General features: G+C 37.0%; 1 protein-coding gene across 4 annotated transcripts in view; it reads right to left on the bottom strand.

The window, feature by feature from the left end:
* Positions 1 to 21,477, bottom strand: part of COL14A1 (collagen type XIV alpha 1 chain) — a 117,251-nt gene that overhangs the window by 28,748 nt on the left and 67,026 nt on the right. For 3 of the 4 annotated variants that reach the window (XM_057415230.1, XM_057415229.1, XM_057415231.1), the window contains exons 25-36: positions 21,314 to 21,388; positions 19,893 to 20,032; positions 18,722 to 18,845; positions 17,067 to 17,210; positions 14,866 to 15,030; positions 13,335 to 13,373; positions 12,982 to 13,120; positions 10,576 to 10,718; positions 9,501 to 9,610; positions 8,007 to 8,165; positions 3,541 to 3,618; positions 3,202 to 3,288 (exon numbers count right to left, since the gene is read on the bottom strand). In XM_057415230.1, coding sequence (XP_057271213.1) covers positions 3,202 to 3,288; positions 3,541 to 3,618; positions 8,007 to 8,165; positions 9,501 to 9,610; positions 10,576 to 10,718; positions 12,982 to 13,120; positions 13,335 to 13,373; positions 14,866 to 15,030; positions 17,067 to 17,210; positions 18,722 to 18,845; positions 19,893 to 20,032; positions 21,314 to 21,388 — 1,403 coding nt within the window. Of the gene's footprint in view, positions 1 to 3,201; positions 3,289 to 3,540; positions 3,619 to 8,006; positions 8,166 to 9,500; positions 9,611 to 10,575; positions 10,719 to 11,842; positions 11,934 to 12,981; positions 13,121 to 13,334; positions 13,374 to 14,865; positions 15,031 to 17,066; positions 17,211 to 18,721; positions 18,846 to 19,892; positions 20,033 to 21,313; positions 21,389 to 21,477 lie in introns of those variants that run through there. The other variant, XM_057415232.1, reaches the window with a different exon arrangement.

Raw genomic sequence — 21,477 nt, forward strand, 5'->3', positions numbered from 1 at the left:
TTGCCCACTTTTCTCTTTTTTGCTTTCTTTAGCAGTGCCTTTATCTGTTAATCGTATATTAACCAACTGTTGCTTTTCCTACTAGTATCATCAGAGATATTGGAGTTGCATATATCTGTGGATGGGTGCCATGAATGTGTTTTGTATACACAGGCTGCATGTGCTTTGTCCTCAAAGACAGCATAAATAAAGATTTTTTTTTCACTTTTTTTTTTTTTTCCAAATCAATTTCCCTCTCCCCTCAATCTCCTTGCTTAACCTCTTGGGATATGAGCTTTACAGGGGTTCTGCCCTTCTTTGTACTCCAAAAGGACCTTGTACAACTAGGCGCCATAACTGAATAGCATTCTTTGGGGCTATAATAAGTACTTATATAAATAACATATTAAAAACATAAAAATAGAGAATATGCTTATTACATGCATATGTAGTATTTATGAGACTTTAAATAGGAATGTCAATAACAAAAATGTTTGGAAGTGCCAGAGTGCTCTTGCTCTTCAGTGAAGGTATCATCACATAGTCTTCATATGTAGGCTTACAGAGCAGTTTTCTGCTCTCTGTCCGAGCTCCTTTAGTCTCCTCACTTCCATCCGACAGCTCTCTGGCCATGACCCATCACATTATGGTCTGCTCCGACCCTAAAATCTCATCCCACGCTCTCCACAGAGCTGTGTTTCAGTTGCCAGTTCCCAAATTCCAGGTCATTGCATTTCTGCATTCCAGCCTAGTAGCTCCCTCTGCTCTTTTTCCTGCCTCTGCCTTTCTCCTACCTCTCAGATTAAAAATTCCTATGCAAATACTCAGCAGCATAACTGCAACTTTTTCACATTAACAAAATCACACCATTTTCTCCCATTTTCTTCTAGAAACAGTTCACATTTCTACTGAGTAAGAAAGTATACTTAAAAATAGCCTGATGCTGAGCCATTAAATCATGTTTTAAGATTCACGCTGAATTTGGTACACTTATCCATATTTTGAACCATTCATTTTTGCTTAGTGAAAGCACAAGTTCTAGAAAGGCTTTAAGATTAAAACATCACAAAAGCCTCCCTCATTTTTCTTGTAAACTTGTTTTGGTGGTTATTCTGCAGCACTCTTAAGCTTGTGTGACTAATTTCAAACTTTTCACTTCTTTGGATTCTACTTCTAGCCAAGAATTCCTGTTATGCTTTTTTCTCTTATTTTAAATAACTTCTTAATAGCCAGAGTTCTCCCCCAGAAACACTTATCAAGTCACCTCTTTATTTCTTTGTAATAGTTAAAACTATGAAGCACTGAAAGCTTTTCTTTGCGATTAAGCTTTTGCAGTCCGCCAATGTTTTTCACCCCCTGCTTCACCTTCTCCAGTGCTGCAGCTCTCCTTTCAAAGCAGGGATCAGGTTTGGGTGATATCTTAATTTTACTTTGCGTGGGGGACTTCAGACAGCATGACCAAAATCTGGCAAAGATGAAGCCATAAAAACAGTATCCTGAAATGAAGACTACCAGATAATCTTAACTCTAAATGATACTGTGGCTTACCAAAATGACCCACTTCCTAAAAGAGCTTAAGAAAAATATTTCCAGAGTTACTATCCCAAACAAATGGAAGCCTTTTATTTGGTGTCCTTTTTAGTTTAGTGTCTAAAACTGGCTACACAGTAGAATCCTGATCTCTTAAACAGAAAAATCCTTGGCTTTGGGAAAAGTCACGTGACATTTTAATGACTTGGAGCAGTACTGACCAGACATAGCACATGTGACTTCCTGACTTTTGGTTGGCACGGAGATGAACACTGACATTATTCTTCTGCTCTGCTTTTTGCTAAACCTCTGACTTCTTTCCAGGGCTACACCACATAACTGTCTGGCAGAAAAGCGTCACTTAGAAGGAGCTGAGTTGCAGAATCACATACTCGCCTGCCTAAGCAGTGATTTTCTTCTTGATTTTAAGCCTTCTCTTGCATGGCACTGTGCTACTCAAAACACTGCTAATCCTAAATGTAATAAATAGAAGTACATTATTTTACTGCTGGGTAAGATTTAGCAGTTCCTGATCTGTATGTTTTGAACTATAGTAACACACATCCTTCCAGTCAAATAATTTTAAAATATTTTTCATTTTACTGTGACATGTGGCCAAACTACTCAAATTCAGTTGCATTTTTGTGTGAAATAGCCCATTGTTTTTTTTACAGAACACAAATTGGACACCTGTATTCAGAAATGAAAACCTTAATCCATGTTTGATTTATAACCTACATTCAAATAGGAGAACAGAGTAAATTTTCCTAGTTCAAGATACACTTCTTCAGTGAATTTTCTCCTGAGTTCCTCTTCAGGCTTTTGTACTAGAGCTTGAAGAACAGTTTTTGCAGAAACACTAACCTCTGAGTTGTTAGCAGGATAAAGGTCTGCAAGGACCTTGCACATAAAATATGCTTGTTCAACAACAAGCTAATTTTGTTGTTGAACGTGTATCTCAAGTAATTTGCATACTTTTAACCTTTTCAGAAACTCGTTTTCCTTTACGTTCTTCACTGGCGCTTTCTCTTCAAAACAGGCTCTGACAGCATCCAGGTTACATGCTTACAGTATGAGCAGAGAAACACCCAGTTCAGCCTTGTTCACAAGAAGGCCCCATTTCAAGCTAACTTAGCAAGCAGCTAAGTTAGGTACCTCTTCTGGGTACCCCTCTGCCTCTAGGAGGCTCTGAACAACCAGTACTTTCAGTTGTACTTGCTAATAAATATTGTACCTAGGTAGGGTTTTTAAGACAGAAAAGTCTTCTTCCATCATTTATCATACAAGTAGCATTGTCATACTCCAGATCTTTAATTCATCAGAGTACTGTAAATCTCCAAGCTATATTTAATGCACGTGTGCTAGAGTAGACAGACAGTGGGTGATTTAAGTAATAATAAATGGCACTAACTAGGGCATCTACTAATACTACAGACAGATTCAAAGTCTAAAGATTACCCTAACTGCTTCAGGTCTCAATTAAACCATTGAGAATTTGACTGACTTATTGGGTGAGAAGGTTTTTTACCGCTTATTACTTTGCAACTTTGCTATGAATTGAGTGTTATCTCTTTCCCAATAGTTTAAAAACTAATTTACCATATTAGTTATACAATGACAGTATATTCACGTCTTGTAATAAAGGTGGCCACTTTTTGCTACAGTTGACTACAAACCTGAGTAAAACCTTACCGGTGGTCCAGGAGGTCCAAGGGGACCCTTACTAGCTTCTGAACAGGAACAAGCATGAGGAAGGGCAGGGCAATTTTCTTCATCTCTCTAAGGAAAGATGAAGACAGGAAGAGAATGATGTCCAAAACTTTGATTCAGAAGTTAAGAATTTTATGAATCTAAGACACAGTACTATGTGGACACCTCAAAAGCACCTACTTGATTTAGAAACAAGCATCTCAATGACTGTCAAGCAGACTTTTTTGGAAACTTTTAACCATCCTTTTCCATTTGAACATTTGTCTCAATAAAATGGGAAGTAAAAGATAAATTCTACAATTATTGAAAGAAGTTTCTTACCAAGCCTGGAAGCTCACAGCATTTGTCTCGATTGGCCCATGAGGTAGCACAAACGATGTCAAACATCTGTAACTGCAACTGTTTCAAAACAAGGGTGATGTACAAAGCGACTGTCAGTTGTAAGATCAGTGCAAAATGGAGCTATCAGCAAGAAAAGCTACCTTGATTCAAGCATTCAGGTTAGACAGAAGACGAGCTTTGAGCCGGTAGCCACAAATACACAAATAACAAAAGCCATTTTTTCTACTAAACGTATGTGTTCTAACCAACTTGTCCAAACTATCAGACACTAAATGGATCGAGCAAGCTGTTCAAGGCTAAATGCTGTAGGCATTTGTTGGATTGTTCCCACCTCCTTGATTAAATTCCTAATTTTACCCAATGGTGCCTCCTGACACCTTTTTCTAGCAAAGGAGGCATTAAGAGTAAGGCGAAAGAGAGCTCAGCTTCTCAAAACTGTAATTCCTCTTAACCCGGTGGTCTGGTGCTCAGCTTTTATCTGGGACAAGGTCTCTGTAGTGCATTACTTACACTGGAGCTGAGCCACAAATAATATTTATCATTTTCACTAGTTTTATTTTACTTTAGAATGTGCCCTCTCTTACCCATATTATCCCCAGGCAACGATAGTTTAAGGATGGTGAAAAGCTTGCTCAACACATGACAACATTGGGCAGAAAATTCCCATCACAGGTCTGGGAACATGGTTTGGGCAAGAATTTAATCTACAAGAACACACACATTTGGTAAAAATAATGGCTGCTAGGTACTCAGAAACAATATACTGAATAGGACTCAGTGGTAAAACCACTTGTCTCCTTTACAGCCTTGAACTGAACAAAGGGGTCTAGAGACATGAAGCTTTCTTCTGTTACTATTTCTACTCTTTTTCCATGCCTTATTTATGTGCATATTGAACAGAGAGGGAAATGGAACAGAACATCCCATTAAATTAACCCCACATGTTAAAAAAATTGAGGAACTGCTAGAGATAGAACTCTCTTTGGGTATGCTCCCATTATTATTTTCAGTGGCATTATTCTAACACTAGGACAAAGGAATGAATTTTCTTAAAACTTCATTGCTTCTAAAGCTGTTAAAATGAACTACATACGTGCATCTTCAGCTTTGCCTCATTTTTTCCCTACATACAGGCAACTGTTACATTTTAAATGAATACTTTCATATATATTCTTCTTAGCTGCCAGCAGATTCACTGGTTTGTAGATATACTGTACTACAGATGCTGATGCACATGAGCTGTATCCATATTAAACAGCTTAGGCAGCTGAAGTGCAGCATGAAGGCAACTTTTGGCCCCTTGGTTTGCCTCCACAAAGGTCTATCCTGAGTTCAGCAAGTCTGTGTCTCTTACTGTATCAAATGCAGGCTGGCTCCACGTGGAGCTGCTTAGATGCCTCTTTACTACACATCCCAAAGGTACTAATTCTGGAAGGACCAATTAGCTGGAGCACAGGGTATTTGAACACGCATGAACATAGTGCTCTGTGACTCAGAATGCCTCTGGGCATTTGCATGATGCTACACTTAAGCAAACAAGACATCCCAGGAAAGGTTGTGCAGAAGGAAACTTGAGTTCAGAAGTAAGTTGTATTGCCAGTTTTTTCCATAACCCAGTTTGTCCCAAGCTATTCTGTTATCTTGAACAACAGAAGGTTAACAGTAATGGCTAAAATTATGCAGTCCTACATAGGCGTATATATGCATCCATTTTTCTGGATTAGGCAACCTAGAGAACCATAGTGACAAAGCTTGTTAGTGTAAAATACAGGGCAAATAGGCATTCTCTGAATTGCTGTATTCACCATCCAAATGTTGAATGACTCAGTATTCTTATGTTACTATGTGGGTTGCTCTGACTCAAGCTAAATAACTAAACAAAGCTTTCTTTGCTACCATTAAACATTTATTCATAATTCCCCGTATTCATAGTGATTTTGCTTTCTAAGTATCCAGCCCTGCAGCAGAACCAATAAGATGGAAAAGTCTGCCTGTCCTCTGATCAGGCTGCAGTTCTGCAAAGATTTCTCAAGAGCAAACCACATTAGACATTACTTTTTTAATAGTACATGGAGATAAACAAGTTAAATTTAAATGAAAAAGAAACTTCAGTAAAAAGAAGGTTTGTGAATTGTAAATAAGCAATGTTTTAAAGCTTGACCTTTCATTATATCCTACTGAAGGAATAAAGAACATTAGTTGCTGCATGTCACAGTCAGGTTTCATTGCTCTAGCTGGCTGGAGTGCCCAATCCAGAGACACCGCACTATTAAAGGGATGTTAAAGGGCACAGCACCTTCAGCCTAATCCTCTTTTTATCTTATCTATCTCTGTTTCTGCCTGCTCATTGAACTGTTGCACACCATACACATCGATTGGGAAAAAAAAACTCTGATACAATTATATTCCCAGAAACTAAAATGTTTTGCAAAATTCAAGCGATTGCACTGGATTCTGACAATGTTAAACTCTTCCATGTGAATTCAGAACAAAACATCCACAATTTTGTTCCAAAATAATCGCCTGCCTGTTTCTATTTTAGGTAATAAGGATCTCTAATACTAAGATTAAAGTAGTCCATGAAAATATAGCTAATGAAAAAAGACCTTTACAGAGCTATCAACAAATTCCAATTTTCATATAAATTCAAAACAATTTTTCAGAATGTTCTGCAAAAAGGAATTTTTGCTGTTTCGTGCCTTTATGAGCCTCTTAAAGCTATGAGGAGACTGTCATGGACTAAATCCCAGAATTCTATTTCGCACAGTGGCACAAGTGATATGTAATGAAGCACAAGGGTGTAAGTCATACTCCTATCATACAGTCTACTATTTTCCAGTGACTTTCAGACCACGGATTTCCTGCCCCAGATTTAACAACCAACATTTCCCTTTTATTCATTTATCCAGGCTTTCCTACAATCCATATAAGTATTTAGTACCCATAAAATCCTGTGACTAGAAGCTGCACTGATCTATCTACCTCTTGTGAGAAGAATCTCTAGCTTGCCTCCTACCAGCTTCCTTTGATGTCCTCTAATTTTTGGAACAGAAGAAACCAAGTCATTCATGCTTAAATGTGACTATGCACACAAGTTCCACTCAATAGGAAAAAAATGAGCAGAATGGAAACTTTAAAGAATGGCATTTGGGCGCTTTCTTGACTTGCTTGTAATTTGGTATATGTGGCAGTACTGGAAGGCAGCGAAGCAGTACTATGGGGCAAAGGATTTTCATGTTCAGCTACACATTAGTAGTCTTACGTCAATTTCACAGTTCATTTGAACAAGACCAAATTTTTCAGTGAGTGGGCAGTCCAACTTATCTTTTATAGATTCCTGGGTTCTAACAAAAGACACCATGTCTTTCCACTTCTTTACAAAGCCTTCTCTAATTCCAAGATTTCCTAAGCCTGCCTTTTTCTGTTTCTGTTGGAATGTGACTACAAAGGTTTCTCTGTGTAATTGTCTTTACAGGCTTCATATAATTATTATCCATAAGTTTGAGCCCTCAAGGCTCTATTTTTTGTACACAGAGATATATTCTGAGGGCTTATTTATTACTAAACCAGAATATTTCCATATAGTAACAAATAAATACAATTTTGAAACTTCATTCCCATTCCAATCAAGCCTTCAGTTCAAGGTTCACATTCTTTGGCAACCTCATTCTAGGGTCAAGAAAGTTCAAAGAAAATTAGCAAACCATACTACATGGCAAAGAAACCTTGATAAGATCATCACCAGCCTGGAAATTCTTCTTGAACAACTAAGTCTATGAGAAAAATCCAAACAAACTTTCTTAATGACAACGGAAACAAAATCAAAAGGCTCCCATAGGTTGCCATGCAAACAGGATGATCAATTACTGCTTCTAGGAAAGTAATTTTAGAGGAATGAAAGAATACTTAATCTTGGGGAAGATCTTTCATATTTAAAATATTTTAGAATATAAAAAGAAGTAGATATACTAAGAGAGAGGCTTTGCGGATCATCTGTGTCAATCTAGTTCAATTATTTAATAAACAGACAGTGACCTAGAAGGCAAACTTTGTTAGAGTAACAGAGAATGAATAAGAGACATGTGGAACAATTATCTCAAACCAAAGTTTAAATGATTCCAGACAAGGGAGCTATACATTGTATTACTCTATGTAATGAAGTTTTGAACACAAGCAATATCTGAATGTATTGACTGTGTTCATATATGCGTTCGAGAATAACATTTGAACAATGATGATCTAGTGATTTCCTTTTAAAATAATCAAAAACAGATTTTACCCAAGTTGAGAACTACTACAGGCTTTTGCAGAATTTCTGAAATGCTGGAGCTTTGCTGTTTCAAAAACAAGTTCACTGTGCTTCAACTTCAAACTAACTGCAAAGATCCCAAACTTGTTTTTAGGATATTTTAGATGGTTTGAAGAGTCGTTCTTGTTCTACTCACCGGTGCAGAGTTGTCTCTTGGTCCTCTGGATCTGACCATTCTCCCAAGCACTTCTATGCCATCAGAACTAATATTTCCTGCTGCATTAATGGTCTTCTCTCCCACTTCCTTGCAGTCAATAATTATTTTGGCTGTAGTCTTGCTGATAACAACATGCAACTAAGCAAAAGAAAAGATGCTTTAACATACAAAGGAGCATATAGGATACATTAAATTCCTGGGGAAAATGGGGGAGGGGGAAGGGACATTTTTGAAATAAGTTCCAAATTCCATGTTTGCCAATAAAACTCAGAAAATAATCCATAGCAAGTCATCCAGATGACCTCTAGAGGTCTCTTTCAACCTGAATTATTCTATGACTCTAACCTTTTAATGAGTGTAGTTAATTTTTCTGTTCATGGAACATCTGTATACAAAGCAACACCTCACATATTTTTTCCAGCAAGAAAATAATTTATCCTTCACAAAAAACCTATACAATTTCATATACCACCCAGATCCCAAAGAGCCCTTGACTTATGTGGTCAGTAATAATTCCCAGGCCTTGTATGATCCTACTATATAACAGGATTTCATCAATGCATCTTTTATAGCCACTTGCAAAAGCCAAAACTAAGCAATAAAATTTATTCTGCAAATTATGCATTAACCACACAGCAAAATCTTTCACCACGGAGTTTTTATACTGAAAGAAACCAAATCACATCAAACACAGTGCAGAAAAACAGAGAGGAGCAACAGAGTTACTTCCTAAAGCCTTCACTCGCACTCTCTTGTCCATATATTCCTCCAAAGCACAAACTAAGAGAGTCAGAATTAGACCCCAGCCCTGATCTACTCTCCTTTTCTTGGCCTGTCAATTCAGAAGGAAGTATGGAAAAGTTAAGGTCTGTAAATGTCATCCCTCAACCCACTGTCTCCTTTTTTTTTTTTTTGTTTAGGTAAGATACAAACATCAGGAATAAAAGTGAACAACAAATCACCTTCTGCAACAAGTATGGGCTATAATCCCAGCACTACTTCATCTACTTTAAGGAAGAATGTGTAAAAGTTCTCTAAGAGCCAAGAAAAGTTCGACATGGCATAGCCCTTGAAATATGTTTTAAGATAACAATTCTGGTCAAAAAAAAGATAATTTTTTTTTGCTGGACATTTTCTTTCCAGTATGAGTGACATTTCTAATCCAAGCCTTAAAAGGAAAAGCAAATTTATTTCCAAATTACTTTTCAAGACAAGTATTTTTTATCAAGTCTAAAGTACAGGAACAAAGCACAGGATGAACATTGATCACATCAGCTTCATCAGAGAAACTATGACTTGTTTAATGTTAATTCAATATTGCAAAGAAATTTGGACAATCTGGTAGATGATTATGAATACGCAAAATACATTTCTTTTGGCAGTGGTTGACCACATGAAAGAAGATTTTTAAGCATGAAAAACTCCTAAACCTTTATTCAGAGTGCTCTTTTTGTGATTGTTACCATTACTAACCTTATGAAAACTCCCATAAAATATCTTCCTTATTTCAGGACCTTCAAAAGTCACAGTTTGAAAATCTCCTTTGTAGTCGTAGTTGAAGAAAGTCAGAGTTTTACCACCATCTGTGTGTGAATAAAAATAAGGGCTCTGTGTTAGACAAAGGAAAAGCCTGTACATTATTTGAAAGGGTCAATTTTGTGTTTAATGAAGACAAGCAAATATGTTATATCAAATTGTATCAAATCTATCAAATAGTAAAACACATTCGTAAGTGGTATATTGACCTGAAAGTAACAAGCTATCCCAGAGAAATGCTCTTTCCTGGTTTGACAGGAAGGTTGGACCAATAGTTGGGAGTCTACTTCACCCCTGCCTACCTGATCCTACTCTCCCACTAGTTCTCCATGGGATTTGGACAGGAAAAGCACGCATGGATCCTCAAGCTAGCTAAGTGCCTAATTCCCACCTATTTAAAAGTGACATACCTAAAAAATTCTAGGAAAGATAGAAAGATGAGTACTAATACACTTCTTTTAAAATTGGCAGCTATGAAGAACAGCTATCTTAGAATCTACATCTTCTCAACTGTAAATATGGAAACCTTCTAAATCATAGTCCTTATTTTACAGTTGTAGAAGTCAAATCAGATAGAAATGAAGAGTCATCAAGAGCTCAAGTCTCTAGCTCTGCTATCCACCAGACTGCATTGCCTCTGCATATACAATCAGGTCAGTACCACTGGTGTATATCAGAATAGATTCTACTAGAACCAGATTGACATCAGCGGAAATTTTAAAAGCAAATTAGTACCTCCCTTGCATCATTTTACATCTGTTACAGCTCTTTGGATTTCAGTATCATTCCTCCCAGTTGAGAGCATTGTACTCAAACTTTGACTCTAACTCCAAATTAAACTCAGCTAAATTGAATCCAAAAAACATCCACTGTAAACTATCACTATCCAGATTCAGGTAGTTGCTCTGGCAGCAGATTAAAACAGTGGAAAATACAAAGAATAATATTAGAGACAGAATGAATAAGTCATGCAGCTGAAGACAAAGTCACTGATAAAACATAAAATACCTACTATCTAAAATAACTCCAACCAGTGGCTCATATCCTTCATTTAAAATCTCCCAAAGAGCAAATGGCTCCTGAGGCGTGTCAGGGAGTATGCGAAAGAGAAACGTAATGGTGTAATCAGAAGGGAGACCTTCAGGATGCAAATACCTGTAAGAGAAGTAATGTCTTTTAAACTGAAACAAACATTAAATCTGATGATTTACTCACCAGATATTCACTCAAGATGCTTTCTACTACTCTGTAAATTTCTTTGAAAATCAAGACCTAAGCGGTATGAAAAAGTGTTTGCAAAATCTACTCAACTTGATCAGTATCGAAAGAATTCTCATGAACAAAGGGGATTTTTCCTCCTGAAATTTACAAAATTGCCCTTAACTATTAATTTTTAAAAAAATTTGCAGATCAGATCAGAGTTCCATTTGAAATAAAGCTGAAATTAATTATACTAAAAGCTTTTAAAAACCAGTTGCCACTTGCAAGACGCTTTGATATTTTCGGGTTTGACAGACAATGAAAACAGAAGTTGCTTGAAGACCAGTCTCAATAGACATGTCCTTTGTCATTAAACCATCACTGATGGATTAAAATTAGGAGTGATAGAGACTGTAACAGGAACCTTTCAATATAATAGGGAATGTAATTTGTACATTTCAAAGTTAATATAGAAGAAAGTGAAGACAAAAGAGATCACACAATTCAGAAACATAATTTAGAATTTTTTCCAAAGACAGGAAGTTTATGACATAAAAGAGGCATGCTATTTTATGCCATTTCCTAAAATTTGTCATTTAGTACTTGCAGTTTAATTTAACCTTTCATTGTTAAAACCCAAAGTAGGCGATATGGATGAGGGCCTGCAATGACTGACTAGCCTGATTCCTTAAAATTATGGTAAAGGGATCTGAAAGAAGCCTGAAGTGGTTATTTAATCAATTTCTTTTCCTCCCAGATATGATCCATTCCTTCTAAAGTATTTCTGGCACATATAAAATACATAGATATGAATCATGCGAGCAAATGAGTTAAATGTGATATATAAGCAATATATTCTGCACAGAATCTGTAGATGATCAAATGTGATATTAGACTGCACATTTCCCATTGAGAAAAGAGAGGGAACTCAGTAAGTGTAAGAAAAAAGGCATACAATATATCCATTGTAAAAAGAATGAAAGCAAAGTCAATAAGCTGGGTGGGACAAACACAGAGGATAACATTAATGACATTCAGTGCACAGATGTGATGACAAAAACAAGCACTATTATTCAGACATACCTGTAGATCATTAAGAGAAAGGTATTCTCTGAACCATGAAAGGAAGTAAAAGCCTAATGAAGCAGTAAGATTGGGCTGGGGTGGCAACTAGAAAAGACATGTAAATGCAGCAGATCCAGTTAGAAAGAAGCAGAAAGGGAAAAAGAAGTGAGAAACGTTAATCCTTGGAAATTCCAGCCCATCTAGACCCAGGAGGAAACTAAACGCGGAGAATGTGAAACAGGTCCAAGTACAGCCTCATCTGGGACATGACGGGATAATCACACAAAAAAGACTAAAATCTAATATAAGCCTTAAAAGTAATTTCTTTCTTTCTTATTTATCTCAGCTAAAGAATACTTTTTGTTGTATCTTCCCATATTTAATCCTTCAGGGCCACTACTTCTCTCTGGTGCCACTTACTATAAAGTGGGGGACTGGACTGAGAGGGACCAAACACAGTATACACACTGTTCATAGAAGAAATGGATAATTTCTATCACTTCCTCTCTGAGGAATGGCTGTAAAAGTTCAAAGGGAGGTTTCTTCATCACCCCCTCCGTTTCTCTCCCAGGACACAGCCTTTGTAACTGAACTATGTCCTGCCTACCAGGAAGGTACTAGATCAGGCTCACACAGACTCATTTCATCATAAGGAGATAATCTTCCTCTACAATCAATGAATGGACATAGACTGAAGTAAAAGTGACCTGCTAAAGCAGGTTCTTGCTCTGACCCCTGCTTCAAAGACATTCTGAACTCTCTCAGACTTCAACCTGCATTCCAGAGGCACCTTTCACAAAGTACTACATGCTGGAATCTGCCCAGACACACGCCTGCATGAAATTCCTAGGTGCTAAACTGGCACAAGCCTGAAACTGGCTCATGTGGGAAACCGGAAAGAGCCAGTGGGCTTACTTAGTGTTACCTACAACTGCTGTTTTTGAATGAAACTGACTGAAGACTCAGGACACCAAACACTCTGGCATCTCTGCTCTTCTGACATGAAAATATTGGTCCCTGAAATGAATACTTGCCTGCACTGGACAATTATTCTCATGTGTTTTATGAATATGATTCTATGATTCATAATATGATGATAATATATATACATTAATTCATAATATGATGATAATATATATACATTAATACATACTTGGTAGGCTGGGATACCAGGGCATCCTTGTGCAGTCTGTAACATGGGTAAACATTAAATGTACCAGGTTCCATTGAAACCCCTTCCACAGCTGAAAACTCCTTTTCAACCAAACCAAACATTTCCATCATTTTAAATCCTGGAAGGTATCAAAATATACACTCTATTAATTTAAATTAATGCTGCATTAGAGGAAATAAAAAAAGAGGAAAAATCCAGTTGCATCAGATTCATTTACCATCTGTTTAACAGCTGGTTTTGAAAAGGGAAATTTATTGCCTAATATTGTGAAAATTAGGTAATGAAAATTATTCCATAAATCAGGAACAAATATGAACACAAAAATACTGTACCTGCAAAATTGTTGCCATCTTTAATTACCAACGGGCAGGCTGGAAAAGAAGTAAAGATATATTTAAGGATACAAGAGACGTCCAACTGGGTCAGAGCAATGATCCAGTCAGCCCAGTACTCTATCCCCAACAATATCAAAAGGAGATGATGTTTAGGAAGGGCATGCAAACCTGACCACTCCCTACTCCATTCAGTTGATGCTCCTTAGGATCCACAAGGGTTATAGCAAAGTTATTAAAGGGTACATCCCTATGTGTTCCACATTGTATTATTTTATGGATCTGTTGTCCATGAATTTGTCTAATCGTTCTATGAACCTACCTTCATAACCTCTTGTGACAACAAATTCACTGTCTGCTGCATAAAACCCCCATTTTTTTATACTGGGTTTTAACCTAGTTCTCAGCATATGATCTTTTCCAACCTAACTCCATCTCAATTTCAATTACTTTAGCTGGCATTCTCTGCCACAATAGCTTTTTCATGAGCGACAGAGACCAGATTTCCACACAGTCCTTAATATGTGTGCACACATTTTAAATAGCTGTAAATCTGGTTTATATTTTTCTTGTGGCTGAGAAGAAAGCACACTAATCTCTTCCAGGAAAGGTGCCCTGGGAAATCAATAAACCAAGAGTCAAGGTGTCAAATATGGCACCCCAGGATACTTATATTTAGAGATCACTTTTGGAGTACAAGAACAAGTAACCAATAAATGCTACTGTTGAGTAGCATTCTCAATGTTCAACATGCTCTCTACTATTTAAAGTAGAGCTTATGGTCAAACCCAAAGAGTTACTGGGACACAAACAACATATTTGTGTTCACCAGCTTTGATAACTCACAGTCTCATGATAACTTGCAGTATTAGGCATGAGAACTCTTTATAATCACAAATGATTTACATAAGCTACACACTGTCTATGTCCTACCTGATATATAAGGAAACATACTGAGGGCAAACACCTAAAGGCATGGGAATTATTGACCTCTAACCATTAGGTGTTGCTCCAGAATGTCTTTCATTTTTGTAAAAAGCTTTAAGTTTGGTGTTTTCACAGATTTCAAAGAGTTTGGATACGGTTTATGCTTTTGCTTAGGCTACAACTCTTCTACTTTCTCTGGTAATAGAAACATTATTAGTTCTCCATTAATAAATTAACAATGTGATTTGAGTAATAATGAATGTAGCCAACTGTATTCTTACAGATTGTTGAAGTAGTCTAGAAAATAAAATATAATTAAATTTTTATTGCTAAATTTTGAACCATTAGCAAAGTTTCGTATCTAAAATAATTTTTTTACAACCAATGGCTGTATTCCTGATTTGTAGCAAACAACCATTAATTGTTTTGATATCCAAAAGCCTTAATTTCCTTAAACTTTTATGGAAATAACAGTGGAGTTATATCATCTGCAGTAAATTATGTTAAAAGGATCAAAAATACCTTTTAATAGAAAACTAATAGTTACAAACAACCCAATAATTAGCACTTATTTTAGAAGCAAGTATAAGTCAAAATGGCTAACTTGCTGATGCAGTTTCACAAACGAAAGTGACCAGCTCATCTTCAATCTTTGTAAAGGCATCAAAGTCATCCACAAAGAAGACATGTCTTTCACTGGGTTTGCTGCCAATATTAACTAACTCTGAATAATCAGCATCAGCTATTCCAATGGCGAAAAAGGTGAAACCTGTAAACCAAAAAAGAGCAGTCTTGTGAGTCATTCACTTATAGAGTGGAAGTACAATATGAATACAACTGTATTTGCACTGGCTCCCTTCCTGATTAAATACAAAGGTGGAAATTTTATTATTATTATTACAAATTCCTGCATCTATTTAATCTAAAATAAATGTAATACATTCTCTGCGAGGTATTTCTTTTGGCTATTTATGCTTAATGAGTTAGTAAGTTAAAGCTTGGGTGTTTTCTTGAAGACATACGACTATTCAGTAGTTTAAAGTTTTAGTGTATGTTCAAATGTTTTTCTAATTTAATGCTATATTGTATTACACACAAAAATATCCATGTGTCAAGTATATCATAAATACAAAGCACAGAAATTAATTTCATATAGGTCTTTTATGGATTTTGTTCACTGGCAGATATTAATCAGAGTTTTCAAGCCACTGCTGTCTCATGAGTAAACAACAAAATCAATACATTCTCATTTCATCAGTGACTTAACTACACTGGTTGAATATGCTCTATATATTCTACATTAATATATTTTGAAATTTGACCCTGACTTCAAAGATTTTGGTGAAAAAGAAATTGTATCCCATATGTTTGAGGAGCAGCAAACTAGCTAGAAGTTTTTAAACACTTTCTTTCCACAACAGATAAAGATAAAAACTTGTCTACATGAGGCTGAATATTGTTAATGATATTGTATTCTTGTATGGCTCACTCCCAAATTTACTCCAGTCAAGCAACACTGTCTTCAAGTCTGAATAAAGCCTAGGGGCATTCATCACCTTCTGCAGAGCTTTTAGCTTAACAAAACTTTGACTTGCATATTTATAAAAATATGACTTGCGTATTTATAAAAATATGACTTGCATATTTATAGAAATATCATCAATATTTCATCCAAGATCAGCACCTCATCATGCCAGTCTCAATCACAGATGTGAGCCAGCACCTACTTCAACCTACCAGCAGTCTAAACATACAGCATGCACAAAAGGAAATGAGAGAGAGGAAGTAATTTGTTCAAGATGGCACATCCCAGTCAGCAACTGAACCCCCACTGTATGCCTTCTCCTTTCAAGCTCGCTGCCAATCTAATAGTTAAATAGGCAACTGTAAGACTTACCTGACTGTTGAATACTTGTTTTTGTTTTTGTAGTCAGACATATTCTCCAATTTATTCACAACCACAGGGTTTTCTTGATTGCTACTTAAAAGAAGTTATGCATGCCCTACTATTTTGTGATGTGATTTTACTTTAAAGGCACTGCACTCAGCATCTAGTGGTAATACAAGCAGGCAGCCAAGATCAACGATTGAACTGGGTTTCAGGAATCACCAATATACGCTGGTAACTTCCTAGCTGCCAAAGTCTAAAGGCAAATAAAAGAGCACAAATCTAATTTGTTGTTAAATCTCCTCACATTGAAAGGATGACATCTTTTTCTCTTCCATCCTTTAATTTTGTTCCACGTGGCACACTGTGGCTTTTGGATTTTGATACAAGCCTGAGTATGAGACATTTCTACAACTAACCTAGTTTTTATGCTTAGACTCACAACACTGTGTGGCTGCTTAAACCTCTAGAACTGGTGCTTTAAAAAGAAATTCCTAGAGGTAATTAGTGCAACATGAGAGCAGATCAGAACCAGTAAAAGAACATATGAAAGAATTTTCAAAGGATATCTTGTATAGAGAATACAACAGTCCAGTTTGCTGGTAACCACAAGGCTACACTTCATAGACATCAGTCTAGACTCTCAGGATCATGTCCCCTAAATTATTCATCATGGGAACAGTTCCATTGACTACTACATAATTTTAGCACCACCACCAAAATAAAAATAATTGCATTAATCACACACAAATCTAGCATCTAACCATATCCTAGCGAGATTCTGACTTTCTCTGTTTTTCTTTAAACTGGAAATCTTCATGGAGCAAAAGTTACCCTTATCTAATACCCATACTTACATAGTTATAAATAAAGAGAAAAAGGAAGACATGAATAGTTCTTAAAACTGCACATTTTACCATCTAGTTGCATTTCCCTGGAGACTTTGTTCACATCATCCTGTGATCGCCCATCAGTAATGACAACCAAAACCTTTGGAATGCCTCTTCTCATGCCTGCCTTTCCAGTAAACAAGATTTCTCTTGCATGCTTAATGGCTTTCCCTGAAACAGAAAAAAAATGACAGCATACTTTCACTGTGACATAAACCCAGTTTCTATTGGCTTCTCATATCATGTGGTAGGCATCAATAAAGAGAGAAATCTGTTGGGTCCCGAGTAGTCTGTAAATTGGTGCATTCTGTAATTACTAAAATAGAGATTTAGAAAAGTTTAATTTTTACCCTAACCTTTGAAAATCTAATTGTTTCAGGCCTCTGTTTCTCAGTCCAGAAGGTGAAGATCAAGAACATGGCATGTGTGGGTGCCCTGGTTTTGGTTGGGATACAGTTAATTTTCTTCCTATTAGCTGATACAGTGCTGTGTTTTGGATTTAGTGTGAGAACTATGTTCATAGGACACTGGTGTTTCAGTTGTTGCTAAGAAGCACTTACCCTGGGCAAGGACTTTTCAGTCTCTCATGATCTGCCAGTGAGGAGGGGTATAAGAGGGAGCAGAGCCATGACAGCTGACCTGAACTAGCCAAAGGGAATTCCACACCACAGCATCATCCCCAGTATATAAACTGGGAGATGTTACCCGGAGGGACCAATCACTGCTTGGGGACAGGATGTGTATCGGTCAGTGTGTGGTGAGCAATTGTATTGTGCATCACTTGCTTTTCTTGGGATTTGTTCTTCTCTCGCGTTATCTGCCTTTTTATTACTAATTATTATTATTACTATTATTATTATATTTTTACTTTATTTCAATTATCAAACTATTCTTATCTCAGCCCACAGGTTTTACCTTTCTCCAGTTCTCTTCCCCATCCCACCAAGGTGGGGGGAGTGAGTGAGCGGCTGCGTGGTACGTAGTTGCCCACTTGGGTTAAACCATGACAGTGGCAAAGGGTATTCTGTGCAGGTTAAAGGTACAAAAACTTCCCTTTCTGAATTGTAGGGTTCAGTCCAGGTACAACTGAAGGTGCCATTGTAGCATTTTCTTGAGTAAACAGTTTCCAACTAAATCAGATTTTAACCCTTTCAGCACTCATCTTTGACTTCTTCACATCGGGGAGCTAACTTAAAGGGATTAACTACAATGCAGCTACACTCAGTTAACAGACATCTTTCCTAAGCACAGTCTTGAGCATACCACTGAGGCTTAACTCTCCTGGCTTATAACCAAACAGACCCTCCACTCTGGCCACTTTTCTACATGCTCTGCAAGCTCCATCCCACTTTTCCACTTGCCAAGCTGATTTTGTACTAATCCCCGTTCTACCTTCCACAACCCACAAAGTCATTCCCTTCTGCCTAGCTGCCTCTCTCCCTTCCTCCCTGACCCTTGACAGCCCTGTTGGTCAGACGGTGAATACCCAGCAGTAGAGAGTGAAGGGTGCAAACTGCAGATTACAAAGATTTGTTTGAAGCCCAACCAACCACCTCTGCTGTGGAGATACCACGTTCTCACTGGGTTTGCACTGATAAATTAAACTACCTAGCAAATGGGAAAGAAATACTGAACAGAGAGTAGCAGGGAGAAAATTTCATCATAATCATGACTTTTCTTACCTGTTTTTGTATTTCCTCCTTTGTAGGCTATTCGCTGAATAGCTTCAAGAAGAGTCTCTTTGGTTTTATATGCATTCAATTTAAATTCTGTCCTGGGATCATCACTGAACTGAATTATTGCCACCTGTGCACAAAGAAGATGTGTTCATTATTAAAGCTTCACCCAGCGCATAAGCAAAAAGTGAATTGGCCCAGTTAAAACAAGGATTCTCTTCTAACTCTGCTTCATCCTTAAACTGAAGCCAGGTTTTTTTTCTCTCGTTAAGAAGCTTTCACTAAATAAAGTTTATTTTTACTCTCTGCAGCCTTGGCAACCATGTAACACTTTCTGGTTTCCTTTTGCAGCAAACAGGATGAAAAAAGTAATACCCACTTTGGCAAAAGCACTCTCAAAGCAAGCCCAAAAGCAAAATCCTAGTTACAGCTGCTCATACACAGTTTACAGTTACTCATACACAGAACTTCAGGGACTTTATTCATTCTCCACGAATTAATAGCTGCACATAAGTAACTTAAGGATCAATACTGAAGCAAGCAACAGAAAGCTGCAAGAATATATTCTGACATATTGCCTCTCCCAAATATGATGTTACATGAGACCAGACCTTGTATTTCAATACTTTACACTAAACACCTAAAACTCACAAAACATATATTGAACTTGATACTCTGTAAGTGGTCTCCCTGCTTTAAAAGCAGCTATTCGTGTGCTTAAGCTTAAGCATTTGCATGTTTCTAAAGCACCATAGACAATACTGTGGGGAAACAGCTGTATAGCAAAAAACAGTGAAAAGGCATCTCTAAACAAATACATAAATAGAACTATCACTGTAAATACTTTATTTTACTTAAAGCACTGTAGATTTTTTAGAGAATGGGATTTTAAATAAACAAACCTTCAATTTTCCTTATCAATGCCATTTTTAGCTTATTTGGAAATAAACATCATGGTGAGACTGAAATGATACTTAGTCTTCATGCTAGCAAAATTAAGATAATGAATTTCACTATATGGTGTGTATAAAAGGTTATATTGAAAAAAAAAGTAGCTTATATTTTCAAAAGAACTGTAAAATGATGTCAATTACTTTTGTATTCATTTCACTTCTGGTGCTAGTCTAAAACACCCTGTCAAGTCCATGCACCCTCCATCTCCCTATGTGTTGATTACCTGTGTTCCATCAGGACCAATCTTATCCAAAGCTCCAACAGTGCTATAGAGAAAGCTAATTATTTTATTGAAATTGTCATCTCCAATACTCCATGACCCATCCACCAGGAACGCTAGGTCAGCTTTGGCTGCTTTGCACACTGAGAAAGAAAAACAAGTATTTTGGAATGAGAGCAATTCCTCAGCTCCTCAGGAAATCTCATAAATTGCTTAAGAAAATGCAACTCTCATGAAAAGCCCTTGTTTAATGTCCATAATGCTTTAGCAAACACACATTCTGGCATTGACTTCAGTACAGGTGTAGAACCAGCTGAGCTCTGCAAGGGGTGAACGTTCTGCACTGGCTTCCTATCCCAGAATACACTTCAAGGCCATAACAATTCTTTTTATTTATGCTGTTAAGTAAAGTCACACATGAACTTCTATAATCTCAGACTCCTAGCATGGCACAGTAAGCTACATGAGAGAATATCGACTGTGGAAGTTCCTAGTGGGAAACTAGTCTGTTCAAAAAGTTACCCTAAGCTCTGTAGTATCTAATGCTCACCGCTTTAACCGCACTATCTAGTAACAACACAGGTTTCCACCATCTCATCTTATTCCAGCATGTTCTTCCTCAAAATGCCCTGTGGAGATGTACACCTCATACAAGCTGCTCAGTCTTTCACGGGAACGAGGAACCTTGAATGTTCTGCAGAATCCAGGTCTGTTGCTTGGGGTCAGGAACAAAGAGTCTCAAAGCAAAGTTATGCCTTTCAACATATTTCATCATGAATAAAAATGCTCATCTAAATCCAGAGAATGGGACAGGAAGATAGGTACCACTATTTCTCATTTTCTGTTGCATACTCCTTGGATTTAAAAAAAAAAATACATGTATCTCCTGCTCTAAGGTTCTAAAAAGGTCTTTTTTTCCTGCATTTATGGTTAAATTCTAAATTACCAGAAGTCACTTTGGTCCACTGACTTCAAGCTGATGGATTTGACCCTCAGTCTCCAATAATAATGCTCCTCACATAGAAATATTTATGAGACTCTGTACAAAACACTACATGTTCAAATGATAAACAGAAGGAAGGGACTGAACATGGCCAAAGCTTTTCCCATTATCCAAAGCAGACATATTTTTAAAAAACAACTTTAACTACCCTAGGATGTCTGCTTCAGCTGCACAATATGCATGGCTTTGGAGTTTTGGAAAAAGAAAATCTCACCCATATTTAACCTTTCTGCAAATTTCAATAACACAATAATGATGTCAGATTTTTGGCTCATAAAATTTAAGCCACCTGCCTTAACAGTGTCACTGTAGCAAACGCGTTGTGAAATCTGATCCCCACAGGTCTAAAACAGTGTCAGAAGCAGAAAAATGTTGCATCAACACCTTAAAATTATTACAAACCCACACATGCAGCACTCACCCTCTTTTGCAGGAGGGATTGTAGGTGGTGGAGGTGGTGTTGAAGGTGTTGTTGGCGGCTGAGTTGGAAGTGGTACTGAAGAATAAAAGAAAGGAATATTAAAAATGCTTAAAATCCCCATGTATTGTATCTATATAAAACACAGCATTTCCTACTCCATATTT

Source organism: Pezoporus wallicus, unplaced genomic scaffold (genome assembly GCF_028554395.1).
Source record: "Pezoporus wallicus isolate ANWC-B61680 ecotype Strahan unplaced genomic scaffold, APGP_CSIRO_Pwel_v1 contig_3812, whole genome shotgun sequence".
NCBI lineage: Eukaryota > Metazoa > Chordata > Aves > Psittaciformes > Psittacidae > Pezoporus > Pezoporus wallicus.